A 16,358-nucleotide genomic window follows, 5' to 3' on the forward strand; every position below is an offset into this window, starting at 1 on the left:
TGCTGCGGCAGCACCCCCGCTTCTCAATTAGTGGCAAGCCCCCCCAGCAATTCACGACAGCCCCCCGCTTCTCAATTTGTGGAGGCAGCACCCCCCCCCCGTTCTCTGCTCCCATGCCTGAAGCAGTGTAAGGGGCCCTGACAATTCCTGATGGCGGCCCTGCTAACTTATAACCCCCACTTGAACATAAAATGCACTCTATTTTTCGGTATGAAGACCTCTACAATTCACGTTTGCTATGTCCAGCTGGTGGCCCACACTGGACTAACCCCTCCCCTTTTCTCTATACCTCTGGTTCTTTTTTCTATTCTTCTTCTGTTGTCTATGTCCAGATCGATCCTTCCTCCCATTTTAAAGCTCTTCCTCTGAGCTGATTGGCATCCCCTCTGCCGTCTCCCACAGAGGCATTCTTACCCGTTGATGCAGAGCACATCCCATTGGCATAACCCATACCCCCACCCTCAGTGCTGGTCACAGAGCTCCTAGTGCCATGCAGTTTTCAGTACTTTGCCTCTGCCTACAATTTTTAAAATTTGAAAACCCAATAAACCTTTTGTGATGCAAAATACAAAAAGGTTTGTAAGTAAGCTCACTGTTTCTGGTTAGGCAGCTCTCAGATAGGTCTCCCTAGATGAGTACCTCTATACTGCCACTGCAAACACAGCAAATAAAGTCAATTCCTAAGTGTTACAGAAACCCTCATTTAGGATCCTTCTCAATTTACCATCAACAAACCGCACTAGCCCTGAGTCTTTTTTTCTCCAAAACGCGTTGGCTTGATCACTTGTTACTATGTTCAATAAATGACTACATATCCACCTCTTGACTTGCATTCCATTGGATATTAGGTGCTCCCTCTCTTTCTACCTTTACCAGTACACGCGGAAAGGTCCACAAGGCCGTACCCAGAGGCAGCAGCCCAAGCCCACCAAAAGGGGCTTACCACCTCCCTCCGGTGTAGCTGGCCAGAACACATCAGAAGAGAACCTTTCTAATCCTCCCCCATCACCACCTAAACATTTGCTCACAAATGACTGAGTTACTCCTGCTGCGCGGCCTCCAACCCTTCAAAAGCTAGATGGGTACCTGAAAGCGACTCGACTTATAAACATAATGGGTGCCAACAGTGGCGGCTGGTGCTCAAAATTTTTTGGGGGGGGCGCAAACAAAAAAAAAAGAAAAAAATTGCAGCCTCACTGTGCCCATCAAATGCAGCCACTGTGGCATCAATTATCACCACTGTGCCATGCCATCAAACGCAGTCACTGTGCCATGCCATCAAACGCAGTCGCTGTGCCATGCCATCAAACGCAGTCGCTGTGCCATGCCATCAAACGCAGTCGCTGTGCCATGCCATCAAACGCAGTCGCTGTGCCATGCCATCAAACGCAGTCGCTGTGCCATGCCATCAAACGCAGTCGCTGTGCCATGCCATCAAACAGTCGCTGTGCCATGCTATCAAACAGTCGCTGTGCCATCAATTGTCACTACTGTGCCATGCCATCAAACGCAGTCGCTGTGCCATCAATTGTCACCACTGTGCCCTGCCATCAAACGCAGTCACTGTGCCATGCCATTAAACCCAGTCACTGTGCCATGCCATCAAACGCAGTCACTGTGCCATGCCATCAAACGCAGTCACTGTGCCATGCCATCAAACGCAGTCACTGTGCCATGCCATCAAAGTTATCAAACGCAGCCACTATGCCATGCCATCAAACGCAGCCATTGTGCCCCTCAATTGTCGCCACTGTGCCCTTTAACTGTCGCCACTGTGCCCATTGTTTCCACTGTGCATGTCACTGTGCCCTTTAATTGTTTCCACTGTGCCCATTGTCACCACTGTGCCCTTGATGCCACTGTGCCCATTGTCGCCGCTGTGCCCTTGATGCCCATTGTCACCACTGTGCCCATTGATGCCCATTGTCGCCGCTGTGCCCTGTAAAATGCACTTACCTTAATTTTTACATGTCCCTCGATGTCTTCTCCTGCCTTGGTGACGCTTCAGCCAATCAGGTTACCGATAAACAAAAATCGGCGAACCTGATTGGCTGAGACGGCCGTCAGTCTTATCCAAGGAACGCACCCCATACCTTCCCTGGATAAAGCATCCTGGAGACGAGGGCTGTACTCGGACAGCCAACCAGCTGCCTTTATTCAGGTGGTCGGTGCTCAATGTCTGGACACCTTAATAGACAGGCGGCAGCTGGCAACAATAACATACATTCATGAAATGCATGAATGTGTGTTATTTTCAGTGGCGGTGCGGAGCCAGAGGGGGCGGCGCTCCAGCGCCCTCTATGGATGGACTGCTCGCTCAGCCTCCGTTTTTTTTTTTTTTTAACATCCTCCAATCCACGGGGATGTTAAGGAATGAGTCTGGATGCCGGCCGAGGTTCGGAGATTTCCGTCGGCAAGGATTGCGCCTGCGCAGTCCTTACAGGAACCATCTCGATAGGGGAACCTTAACGACAAGTTACCGGTAGACATCGAGTCCACGGGACCCGCGGTCGCACTGCTCGCGGCGCCCACAATGCCACGTCTTAAAGGGGACGTATATATACATCCATATGCCCAGCCGTGCCATTCTGCTGACTTATGACGCTGTGCAGCGGTCGAAAAGGGGATAATGTTGTCTCTATTGCTCTACCATCCAAAGTGGAGACACCCTAAGACGGGACGTGTGTTACTGGCTGGATCACTGGGGGAAATAAAAGGGGAAAAAAAGCCTAAAAATTAAAAGTAATGTAGCCGCCACATCTAAGGACTGATAGATTGCAATATATTAAATTTTGTTCATGTGTTCAATACCGCTTAAAACCCATTTTATCTATTTATTTATATTGTCTGTGTCCCCTATAACAGTCTACAGAGTATACTACTTTTAATATACGAGTTTAAAACTATTTTTCTCTAACAATACTAAGTGGTGCAGTCTCTTGCCATGCCCATGACTGTGCCACCATTTCCATAAATTAGCTATTAGGCCGTGCGTTCCAATAAAATTGGTGGCTGATTGCAGCCCCCGCTCTTGTCAATAAATTATTCAAAAGAAGTATGTTCTCCATCTGGAGCTATATAGCGCTGTATGTTTATACATGTGGGAAAAATGTAATTCCCTATAATAAATGGTAACCTTGTGTAAAATGACATTGTTCATATAATGTATTCAACATGAAGAGGAGACGCGTGGAAGATGCTTTAGCTGGTGAACTGGGAATATCCATGAACAAATGGCAATCCCTGATTTGATTTAGCCCTCTCATACTTATATTGAGTGTTCCCTGCCCCCCCCCCTCTCTACAGCCCCCTAGTTAACAATAGGATGTTGGCTTTCCTTGAAGCACTTGGAGAAGAGTGGCTACAAAAGTACAGTCATTCTCATGTTGTACTGCTATACCAAATTTCACCAACTGGGGGCACTGCAGATGCAATTTTTTTTAAAGCTGAAGTCTTGGCAGAAATATTGGTCACAAATAATGCAGATCTGTAATCATTAACCACTTAAGGACCGGACCAATATGCTGCTAAATGACCCAAGGGGTTTTTACAATTCGGCACTGCGTCGCTTTAACAGACAATTGCGCGGTCGTGCGACGTGGCTCCCAAACAAAATTTTTTTCGTGACTGCGACATTATGGCGGACACTTCGGACAATTTTGACACATTTTTGGGACCATTGTCATTTTCACAGCAAAAAATGCATTTAAATTGCATTGTTTATTGTGAAAATGACAGTTGCAGTTTGGGCGTTAACCACAAGGGGCGCTGTAGGAGTTAGTGTTCACTTAGTGTGTGTTTACAACTATAGAGGGGTGTGGCTGTAGGTCTGACGTCATCGATCGAGTCTCCCTATAAAACGGATGGCCCGATCGATGCAGCCGCCGCAGTAAAGCACGGGGAAGCCGTGTTTACATACGGCTCTCCCCGTTCTTCAGCTCCGGGGAGCGATCGCGACGGAGCTGCTATAAACGAATAGCCGCGCCGTCGTCCCGGATCGCTCCCCGCGGGAATCCGACCGCCGCATGTAGCGGGGGGGTCCCGATCGGACCCCCGACCCACGGGGGTCCGATCAGACCGTTCTCATCGGATGGACTGATCGTGCGTAAGAGGCTTTGGGTGAAATTTTTTGAAACACGTTACATGCGTTGGTGTGATGTGGTGCTATTCATTCTAAATGGCACCCTAACCTACCTTTCCAACATACCAGCATTGCTGTGCAAACCACAAATACATAGGGGTAGATCCACGTACAACGGCGCATTATTGCGCCGGGCGTAGCGTATCTAAGATACACTACGCCGCTGTAACTTACTTTGTTTTGTTTCGAATCCTCAACGAATTTGCGCCGTAAGTTACGGCGGCGTAGTGTATCTCTTGCGGCGTTAGGGCGCGGAATTCAAATGGGCGCGGAATTCAAATGGATGTAATGGGGGCGTGTTTTATGTAAATACGTCGTGACCCGACGTAAACAACGTTTTTTTTTTAACTGCTCAAGCGCCGTCCCTGGGGGTATCCCAGTGCGCATGCTCGAAATTTAACCGGAACAAGCCAATGCTTACGACAGTGACGTCATTCTACGCAAATTCCTATTCGCGAACGACTTGCGCAAAGGACGTAAAAAATTCAAAATTGTACGTGGGAACGACGGCCATACTTAACATTGAGTACGCCACCATATAGCACCTTTAACTATACGCCGGAAAAAGCCGAACGAAAACGATGTAAAAAAATGCGCCCGGCTGACTTACGTTCGTGGATCGCCGTAACTAGCTAATTTGCATACTCGACGCGGATTTCGACGGAAACGCCACCTAGCGGACGCCGAAAAATTGCAGCTTAGATCCGATGGCGTACTTAGACGTATGCCTGTCGGATCGATCCCAGATGCCGTTGTATCTTGTTTTGTGGATACAAAACAAAGATACAACGCAGGAATTGTAAAATTACGCCGGCGTATTAGTAGATACGCCGGCGTAATCCTTTTGTGGATCTGCCCCATAATGTGTGCACCTTTTTTGTTGTACTGTGGTGCATTGGCAGCTCGTTCATGGCATAATGTGCACTGCAACAGTGTGAATGAGCTCTTAAGCCCCGTACACACGATTGGATTTTCCATCCAAGGTTTTTCCGACGGAATTTCACTTTCAGCTTGGCTTTGGATACACACGGTCACACAAAAGTTCTCTGAACTTTCGACCGGCAAGAACGCGGTGACGTACAACACTACGACGAGCCGAGAAAATGAAGTTCAATGCTTCCGAGCATGCGTCAAATTGTTTCCACGCATGCGTCGACATTTTGCGCATCGGAATTGCTACAGACGATCGGATTTTCGAAAATTTGAGAACCGGCTCTCAATCTTTTGCTGGAGGAAATTCCGCCAGCAAAAGTAGAATGAAGCCTACACACGGTCGGAATTTTCGTTCAAAAGCTCATATCGGACTTTTGCTGTCAGAATTGTGTTCAGTTGATTTTTATTTTTCCTTCTTCTGCCTGTTTTTTTCTCCTTTTGAAAAATTTTGTTAAAAACTGAAAAATAAAGGTACAAAAAAGGATCTTCTGTGACTTTTTGGAGACCTTAACCACTTGAGGACTTAAAAAATCTCCATGGGCGATGTTTAAAAAAATCTACAGGTTGCATGTTTTGAGTTACAGAGAAGGGCTAGGGCTGGAATTATTGCTCTCGCTCTACCAATCGCGGCGACACCTCACATGTTTGCGGCCGCTGCTCACGTATGCGTTCGCTCCTGCATGCGAGCTCGGTGGGACGGGGCGCATAAAACATTTATTTTTTCTTATTTATTTTACCTTTTTTATTTTTATTTTTTACACTGTTCTTTTAAAAAAATTGGTGTCACTTTTATTCCTATTACAAGGAAAGTAAACATCCCTTGTAATAGAAAAAAGCATGACAGGTCTTCTTAAATATGAGATCTGGGGGTCAAAAAGACCTCAGATCTCATATATACATTAAAATGCAATAAAAATAGATAAATGCATATGTTGGGCCAGATCCACATACATTTGGATCGGCGCAGTGTATCAGAGATACACTACGCCGCCATACCTTACCTGGCATATATTCGAATCCTCAGCGAGTTCGCGCCGTAAGTTACGGCGGTGTAGTGTATTTCGGAAATTGGGCGGGGTTTCATTTAAATGAAGCGCGTCCCCGCGCCAAATGAACTGCGCATGCGCCGTCCAGAAATTTCCCGCCGTGCTTTGCGCGAAATGACGTCAAAACAACGTCATTTTTTTTACTTAGACGTGAGTTACGTCCATCCCTATTCACAAAAAAATTTCACATTTATACGCAGGAACGACGGCCATACTTAACATGGCAAGTCTATCTATATGCCGCAAAATACCAACTTTAACTATACGCCGGAAAAAGCCGACTACAGACGACGTTAGAAAATGCGACGGCCGCGCGTACGTTCGTGGATCGTCGTAAATCGCTAATTTGCATACCCGACGCGGAAAACAACGTGAACGCCACCCAGCGGACGCCGAAGTATTGCATCTTAGATCCGAAGGCGTACGAAGACGTACACCTGTCGGATCTAACCCAGAAGCCGTCGTATCTTGTTTTGAGGATTCAAAACAACGATACGACGCGGGAAATTTAAAAGTACGCCGGCGTATCAGTCTGTGGATCTGGCCCGTTATCATTTGAAAAAAAAATGTCCCTTTTAAGAGCTATGGGTGGAAGCGACGTTTTGACGCCACCTCCGCCCTGCTATGGTATGGAGACGGGTGGGGGCCATCTTCCTCTCACTCGTCTCCATACCCAGCCACCAGAAGGACCCAAACGCCTCCGCCGCTGCCGACGGCTCCGGTAAGTGACACAGGAGAGCGGGGCCGCCGATAACGGTGATCTCGCGGCACATCCGCCAACAGAGACCACCATTATCGGAAACCTGACCGCCAGCTGAAGAAGATGATACCTGGGTTATGGTAGCTAGCTGCCGCCATAACAGAGATATCCCTCTTCAAACAGCCAACACATATCGGCGTGCGGCGGTCCGGAAGTGGCTTTAAAAGCCCACTACACCTTTAAAACCCAACTCTGGGAAATGTAAAAACATGTATACTTGCGGTGAGGCTGTGCTCACGCTGCAAGAGTTCACTGCTTGTTTGGTCTAGGGGAGAGTTTTTGCACTTTAAATTTCCCGCTCTTTATGATGTCAAGACCTTAGACCGCTAGGAGATGGCGGAGAAGAAGCTGTGCGGACTGGTCTAGTAGTGTGCGGGATCTGGTAAGTAGATCTTCTCTTCTATGTCTCTCAAACCCAAACAAGCAATGAACCCCGAAGGGCTGGTGCAGCCCCACTGCTAGTCATTATTTTTAAGTTTTTCCAGAGTTGGGCTTTAAAACAAAAACACCTTTTATTTTTCCTTCCCCCATGGACGGCAATGGTTCACTGTCACTTGCCATTCCTCCCCTGCTTGTACATGTAGTGCTATTCACGTAATTTATGGTTTTATACGAATTTATGGTTTTATTTATGGTTTTATACGAATTTATGGTTTTATTTATGGAATTTATGGTTTTATACAAATTTATAGTTTTATACGAATTTATGGTTTTATACGAATAAAGGCATTTTTGGATCTCAGCGTGGTGTGCAGCCATCCAGACCAAGTCGGCAGTTACAAATATTGTAGCTGCTGACTTCTGAAATAAGGACACTTACTGTACCTGTCCAGTGTGCCCGCGATGTCGGCACCCAAGGCCGACCCGTCCCTCGGAGGCTGCCGCTGCCATCTTTGGTAAGGGCATCAGGAAGTGAAGCCTTGCGGCTTCACTGCCCGGTTCCCTACTGCGAATGCGCGACTCGCACCGTGCAATGCCACTGGTCCCTGTTGTCTTCGGAAGAGTGTGTGTGCCGGATGTGGCATAGACTGCGGCAGATCAGCGGGGTCTATGCCCAGAAGTGGGTGCAAATACCTGTCTTAGACTGGTATGTGCTCCCCCCTTCCCCCTGAAAGGTACCAAATGTGACACGGGAGGGGGGGGAGGAATCCGGACAGCGGAGGTTTCATTTTTGAGTGGACCTTCGCTTTAACTTGCCCGATCCCCCGCTTCCCTGGTCTTGGTAGTGTCAGGAGCTTAGACCACTGGAGCATGGAGAAGAAGAAGCTATATGGACTGGTCTAGCAGGATCGGGTAAGTAGTTCACCTTTTCTATATCCCCTAGACCCCAAAAAAGCTATGAACCCCTGAAGTGTGGGCACAGCCACACTGCTAGGGATCATTTTTATATTGTACGGAGTTGGGCTTTTAAAAAACATCCTTTTGCCTTCTGCATTGGTCGGCAAATACATTTTGCCAAAAACTTGCCAGGAAATGAAATCGCTCAGTTTTTAATCCACACTAACAATTAGGAATTATTCTACTAATTTAATAATTCTTATTATTCAAAGAGCTGTCATTTTATCCAATCAATGCTCTGCCACTCGATTTTTACGATTGCCCAAAAAATATCTGTGTACATCATCTGCATCCCTTCAGCACCGACAGGAGGGCCAAACCGTCTCCCCGGTGGCTGAGATTGCTAAAAATGCACCAGACATAGCTCTATGTGATCGAGAGACGTGCCTGGACTTCCGATCCGCGCTGTATACAATTAGCATTATGTAAATACAGGAGAATGGTTCCTGAGAGACTCACAGGGGTGGTTATACATTACAATATATCTGTCTGCCGCTGTGTGTATGTATTAAACCTTCCCCCTCCTGACCACTCAGTGCTTTCCGCTCGCAGAGCAGGCTGAGATAAGGCGCAGTATTTCTAGTGACCATTTTTGTGGAGAGTTTTCATCATATCCCGCTAATTAAATTAACATATTGCACATAACGGGCTCCATTTAGAAGAAGGGGTATTGCCAGTTTTGCTGTTTCCATAGCAACAGCAATGTCACATCTAGAGAAGGATGAGGTTCACTGGGCTGCACTATTAAATCGGACAGGTCATATATTTTTTGGGATCCGGTGACATTATTAAGTCGTGGCTCTATGCCGTCTGTCCGGTTCTATGGAAACACTAGGAGGAATGATTGTGAGAGAATTGGGGGCAATGTGCCTATAGGCAGAGTTTGGAGGGCAGGATCCCACGTTGGGTATTTGTGATGCCAACCGGAGAAGATGTGGAAAGTTGTAGTCGGTTTTCAACACAACTGTATTCCAAGCTAATGGTTGTAGGCAAGAGCTGGTCCTAGTTGATGTGGAAAGGCCCAATCCGGGGGGCATCCAGGCCCAGGGCAGACGGAACTGTTACTTGGCATCCCCAGACAAAGATAAAGGCCTGGATTCAGAAAGCAGTTACGACGGCGTATCTCCAGATATGCCGTCGTAACTCTGAGTGCGGGCCGTCGCAACTCGGCCCGATTCATAGAATCAGATACGCCTCACAGTTGCCTAGATACGAGCGGTATCTTAGGGTGCAATATTTACGTTGACTGCTAGGGGCGCTTCCCAAGACTTCCGCGTCGAATATGCAATTTAGGTAGATACGGCGTTTCAGAAACCTACGTCCGCCTGGCGCATTTTTTTACGTCGTTTACGTAAGGCTTTTTCCAGCGTAAAGTTCCCCCTGCTATATGAGGCGTAGCCAATGTTAAGTATGGACGTCGGGCCAGCGTCAAATTTTCCGTCGATTACGTCGTTTGCGCAAGTCGTTCGCGAATAGGGCTTTGCGTAAGTTACGTTCACGTCGAACCAATGAGGCTTTGCGGCGTAATTTGGAGCATGCGCACTGGGATACGTCCACAGGCGCATGCGCCTTTCATAAAAAGCATAATTTACGTGGGGTCACGAGTAATTAGCATAAAACATGCCCACCTCCTCCACATTTGAATTAGACGGGCTTACGCTGGCCCAGTTGCACTACGCATGCACTATGCACTTACGCCGCCGTAACTTACAGCACAAGTTCTTTCTGAATACGGGACCTGCCGCTGTAAGTTACGGCGGTGTAGTGTATCTGAGATACGCTACGCCCGCAGAAAGATACGCAAATGTATCTGAATCCGGGCCAAAGATTACAACTTAAGAACTTCTGATTTGCAGAAAATATTCAGATCAGTAACTTAGAAACTGTTGAAGAAATTAGGAATCAGGGCAAAGACAGCAGTATGCACCCAAGAGAGCGGCTTTTTCCTGTCTACCTTCTCCAAAATTGTTCCAGGAGGACTTTATTAGGATTTATTCAAATACAGCTTAATGGTTAAGACAAGGTGTCATCCACTTGCGTCAAGGCTTGCAGGTGCCTTTGTTTTGCCATGGTTTCAAATATGATGGAATTTGGTTGCTAAAGGCCCCTATTTCATGCTAATTGACACTGGTTTTTGTTTTTTGTTTTTTTCATTTTTTTTAAGTTTAATTACTAAATAACCATTGCCCCTTCATATTTTGACATTACAAAGCAGATAGAAGCACTATATGGTCAAACCTTAGTATACACCTGACCATTAGTGCCGGTTCACACTACAGCGACATAAAAGTCGGCACGACTTTGCGTGGCAACTTTGAGGCAACTTCAAGTCGCCTCCAGGGCAGGCAACTTTGCCAGTGGCCAATCAAACAATAATCAGCTCTGTGGGAGGGAGGGGTTTGCCTGAGAAAGCTATTTTCTTTTCCTGTAATATTGCTTCAGTTAAGACAATGGTCCGACTTTCGGAGGCAACTTCCATTGAAATCAATGGGTACAAGTTTCCTTGAAGTAGTACAGGAACCTTTTCTGAAGTCGGAGCGACTTCAGTAATGTACATTAAGACGGCTCTCATTCACGTTAATGTAATTTCTGTCGACACAAGTCGGATCCCAAATCGCGGTAGTGTGAACAGGCAGTTACTCCTTTAAGAACTTGTTGGACATACCATTACAAAATCATGGGCATTAATGTGGAATTGCCCCCATCTTTGGGCTCCAGCCTCAAGTCTTCTAGGAAGGCTTTTCACAATTTTTAGCGTGTTTATGGGAATTTTTTCAATATATTCACTATAGAAAAAATATCAAACGTATATAAACTGAGAGAATGTACCATGTTAAGAAAAAAAAATTAAGGTCATTTTGAAATTGATGGCAGCAACACATCTCAAAAAAGTTGAGCAAGACAAAAAAAAGCTAGCATTCCAACTTTTTGTCAAATGGGGTTGTACATCGAGTCCTGATCTCAGCCCTACTGAATCCCTTTGGGATGAATTTTGGTGCTGATTATAGCATCAGGTCTTTTCATCCAACCTGACCTCACAAATGCTTTTTGTAGGCCACTCAAGCTCCTCCACACTAAACTCTTCATTCCTCGTCTTTATGTAGTTGGCTTTGTGCACAGGAAAAGGGCCATCCCCAAACTTATCACAAAGTACACAATTGCTGTAGCATTAACAACTGCGATGACCTAAACTCAACAATATAAAGGGATGTCCACACACGTTTGGTCCCAAGGTAGGTGGGAAGGTTGGGTATCACAAACCCTTGGCCATATAGTGTACCTCTATATTGAAGACAACTGGCCACATTCTTGGGCCAGATTGGTGATTTTCAGATCTGATGCTTGTAAACCCTCCTATCGTTTTCAGCCAAGGAAGCGGCCATCTTGACCTCCATTTAATCTCCAACTGCCATGATGCTGTACATGTGACCTGTTATGAAACCAGCCATTGGATGGTTTGGCAGTTTGGTTGAGAGCACAAACAAATGTGACAGCTAGCATTTCCGGCATGCCTGGGAATGTTAACTGTTTTTGTAACCATCAAATTGAAGGGTTTACTTCCACTTTAATCTGAGCTAAGAAAGAGTCTGACCATAGAGCATAATGGCCAGTCCTCGCCTTCATCCCAGTATATGCATAAAATTCAAATGGGAGATACAACAATGGTAGTGAAAAAAAAAAAAACACTGCTGCAGCCCCAAAAAGTGTAAATTCTGTATTTCTTCCCTTCACCGGCTTCTATATATTGTTCAGCTGCAGAAGCCGGGAGCAATGGAGAGGTCAATGCTCATTTTTATCTTAAAAAAATGTTCTTAGCCGTTTCATGATTTTTTTTTTATTAGTATCCAGGTTTTGGTGATACTGACCTTGGTAGGTTTTCTGTGAATGCATAAAAAGTGTCTTTTGCAAATGAGATATTGATGTTCTGTCTATTTTTACCTTGAAATGACTTTATCACAGAATAAGATGTTCTTTTGAAGCTGGAGCTTCTGCACCTTTAGGTGCTGGCCTATTATACCAACTGCAGGTCCCCCCTCTTCTCCCCATTGAAAGTCTTGTTAAATTTCAATTATGTCCAATGGTATGGCAAGGACTTATCCTTTGCCTAAAAAGTTGGGGTGCTAAAAGGCTCCCCCCACCTCTCTTGTCTCAGAAAGACATATAAAGTATCATCTGCTCATCTCATTTTTTGATATGATTGTCTTTTCTGTTACAGTTTCCCCGACGGCCAGAATTCAGCCCTCTCAAAGCCTGGTCAGAGAAGGAGACTTGCTCAACCTGAAGTGTGAAGTCACTGGAAATCCCAGGTAACCAAATCTAAATATCCACTTTAAGTAAAAATCTGTATCTATTTTCTAGAAAAATACTTCAGAACCCCCAAACATTATATATATATATATATATATATATATATATATATATATATATATATATATATATATATATATATATATATAGTGACAGGAAGTCAGGTAAATCTGTGGGTGTTGTCACAGACGAAACATACATTTCTGCCTTGCTTAGACAATACACTAATCATTATTAGGCGTCGGCTGCGAGAAATAGTCAGACAAGGTCTAAGGGCGTTGAAAGACTCCAGCTGTTCAGTGTGAGGCAATTAAAGGCCTCTATAAGAAGTCCAGAGGGTTACCACTAATTGCTGCGTCACTCCTAAGGCTGTGTGAGTAGGAGAGCAGTGCCTGAAAGTCTCCTGTGAAGGTGAGGAGAGGATTGATTTTTTCTGTGTGAAACAAAATCAAAAGACTATTGTTTTGTGCTGTATTACCAGCACTGTCTACCCAGCAGTAGGCTGTGTTAGACTTCATAGATAGGTTCCTGTGTGGAAGGTAGATGCCCAGAGTGGCTGGGATTTATTTTATGTTTGATTTTGTTTATGCTGTTTAGATGCTTGCAATTGTTTTCCAGCAAGATGGAAAAATAAACCAAAAACTTTGTTTTCAACCGTCTTCGACTGCCAGTCTGTAGAAATTCAGTGTGTGGTGAACCCATCCAAGGGGTCACACACCCCGCTACCGAGCTAATATATATAATTTTTAGCAGAGACCCTAGAGCAGGGGTCTCCAAACTTTATAAACAAAGGGCCAGTTTACGGTCCTTCAGACTTTAGGGGAGCCAGACTAGGGCCATTGTTTGGGAGTAGAAAATGTCCCGGTAACCAGTGGGAGTAAATAATACCATATCTTTGGTGTCAGTGGGAGGACTAGTGCCCCATCATTGGTGTCAATGGAAAGAATTGATGGTGTCAGTTGGAGGAATAGTGCCTCATTGGTGTCAGCAACAAGAATTATGCCCCATTGGAGTTGGGTGGAACAATTCCCCAAGGGCCGCATTAAGGCAAGCAAAGGGCCGCATCTGGCCCCAGGGCCGCAGTTTGGAGACCCCTGCCCTAGAGAATAAAATGTCAGTCATTTCAATTATTATGTCACACATTTGTGCTGAGGTTTTTCAAATTCGATATGTTTCGAATTTTGTTTAATGAATTTTAATGCAAAAAACACACAATATAACCCAATTTATGATAACATTTTAAATATGATATTATGTAAGTAATATAAATAGATACTTTGCTGTCATTCCGTAAAATTGCACACGCTCGTGGAATGGCGACAAACAACGATACTTAAAAATATCCATAGGTGACGCTTTTAAAATTTATACAGGTTACCAGTTTAGAGTTACAGAGAAGGTAGAGCACTAGAATTATTGCTCCCACTCTAACATTCACGGCAATACCTTACATGTGTAGTACGAACAGCTTTTATGTATGAGTGTGCGACCAACGTAGGTTTTCGCCAATATGTGTAAGCATGGGGGGGATAGGGGTGCTTTTAAAGAAAAAAAAAAGATTACTTTTATTTTTAAACTGTTCTATTTTACGTCTTTTGTTGCTATCACAAGAAATGTAAACATCCCTTGTAATAACAATAGCGCATGACCGGTCCTCTTTATGAAGACATCAATAAGGCCCCTTTCACACGATAGACCCGCTCGGATCTGCCTGTCCGTTTTTCAGGCGGATCCGAGCGGGCCACCTATTGACTTCTATGGGCAGGTGGATATCAGTGGAGATGTGTCTGACACCCGCCTGCCATCCGATCCAACGAGATCTGCTCAAAACATACGTTTACCATACGTTCATTGGATTGGATGGGATCGGATGAAAACGGACATGCTGCCTGTTTTCATCCGATCTTCCCATAGAGATAAGTGACTCTCTATCACAGTGATGCTCCTCAAACTACGGCCCTCCAGCTGTTGCGGAACTACACATCCCATGAGGCATTGTAAAACTCTGACATTCAAAGACATGACTAGGCATGATGGGAATTGTAGTTCCTGAACAACTGGAGGGCCGTAGTTTGAAGACCCCTGCTCTATCAGGTCTGTCCCTGCACACTGAGCGGAGACTGACCTTGTCATTCGCCAGCTCAGCGGGGGGTCATCAGAGTGATCTCCTGCTAAACTAGCAGAGTCCGCTGAGCAGATCCGCGCCGTGTGAAAGGGGCCTAAGACCCCTGATAAGGATTAAACCCCTGACACAACCTCAGGGCGAAACACATTCTGCCGTTGACCCAAATTATGAAAGCATGCAGAGAGCTGAGAAACAAACTGCTTCTTTTTGTGTCCAGCCGTGAAGAGACCAAACCCATGTATTTCTCATAGATTTATAGACAAAAATGACATCATAAACATGAGCACATTTCATTGGCTTAGTCCATATAAGGGTCTTCCTTCTTGTGACGTCTTTTATTAGCACAAATGTCCTCGTGTCACACAGGGCCCCTCACTCAAGTTCACAGGGGCTTCATTCTTCAGTCGATGGGGTAAGCCGGAAGAAGGGAGTTTAGGAGTGCAGTAGAAGCAACAGCTGTTTTCACTAAGGCCCCTTTCACATTGAGGAGTTTTTCAGGCGGTACAGCGCTAAAAATAGCGCTGCTATCGCGCCTGAAAAACTCCTTCACTGCAGACTCAATGTGAAAGCCCGAGGGCATTCACACTGAGGCGATGCGCTGGCGGGAGACAAAAAAATCTCCTGTCAGCAGCATCTTTGGAGCGGTGAGAGGAGCGGTGAGAGGAGCCTTCACCGCTCCTTCCCATTGAAAACAATGGGAAACCGCGGCAATACCGCCCGCAATGCGCCTCTATAGAGGCGCATTGCGGGCGGTATTAACTCTTTATCGGCCGCTAGCGGGGGTTAATACCGCACCGCTAGCGGCTGATACCCGCGGCAATTCCGGCGGTATAGCGCCGCTATTTTTAGCGGCGTTATACCGCCACCGCAGCTCCCGTCCCAGTCTGAAAGGGGCCTTAGTCTCTTCCTGGGCTGAGATTTTAACCCTATAATGTCTTTTAAGGAAAGTAACAGCACTCTAGTATATTTTCACACATACATATGTATATATCTTGTATAGATCAAAAAATAAAAGCAAATAAAACAAATAGAAGAATATAATGAAAGAAAGGCAACATTTGAGTAGCTCAGGAGAAAAGTAACATAACACAAAATATTCATTTTATTTACCTCCATCACACCCCCTCTACCCTTGAAAGCATAAGATCAAAAAAAGCATTGATCTGATGCTTTCCAAAAAAAAATATTGTTTGCATCTGCAATAAACCGGACGTCGCATCCGGCCTCCTAGATCATAGGGGTGAACAGAGACAATCTGGTCTCTGTTCACCTCTATGGCCAGCCACGCAACCCGCAGCAGCGATAGACGCAGTAAACCACTTCAAAGCCGCAACGTATATATATATATATATACGTTCTTGAAGTGAATACGGCATTTGCATCTCAGATATGTAGACCCTTGACATGTTCTCCAAAAAACATTGGTGATAACTTGACTTGTATCCAAAATCCTGGCTGTCAGGATGCTGATGCTTAAAGTATGTAAACTGCTACTGGCACACCTTTTTACTACAGTCTAGATAACAGCATAGAAAAAGACACAGCTCAGCGGCAATTGGGGCAAGAGAGCATAGCCTATAGGTTTGCTAGGAATATACCTTGTGAAGAGCAACTGTGAAGCATCTCAGCAATCCAGTGCCAGCTTAATGAGTATCTATAGTCCTTTTTGAAGTTTTTTTTTTCATGTGCTTGTCCTCCTAAGGCTAT

General features: G+C 45.4%; 1 protein-coding gene across 4 annotated transcripts in view; it reads left to right on the plus strand.

The window, feature by feature from the left end:
- CADM4 (cell adhesion molecule 4) overlaps positions 1-16,358 on the plus strand; it is a 658,906-nt gene that overhangs the window by 591,822 nt on the left and 50,726 nt on the right. For all 4 annotated transcript variants that reach the window (XM_040327345.1, XM_040327344.1, XM_040327346.1 and 1 more), the window contains one exon: positions 12,435-12,525. In XM_040327345.1, coding sequence (XP_040183279.1) covers positions 12,435-12,525 — 91 coding nt within the window. The remainder of the gene's footprint in view (positions 1-12,434; positions 12,526-16,358) is intronic.

The sequence above is a fragment of the Rana temporaria genome, chromosome 10, assembly GCF_905171775.1.
Source record: "Rana temporaria chromosome 10, aRanTem1.1, whole genome shotgun sequence".
NCBI classification, from domain to species: Eukaryota; Metazoa; Chordata; class Amphibia; order Anura; family Ranidae; genus Rana; species Rana temporaria.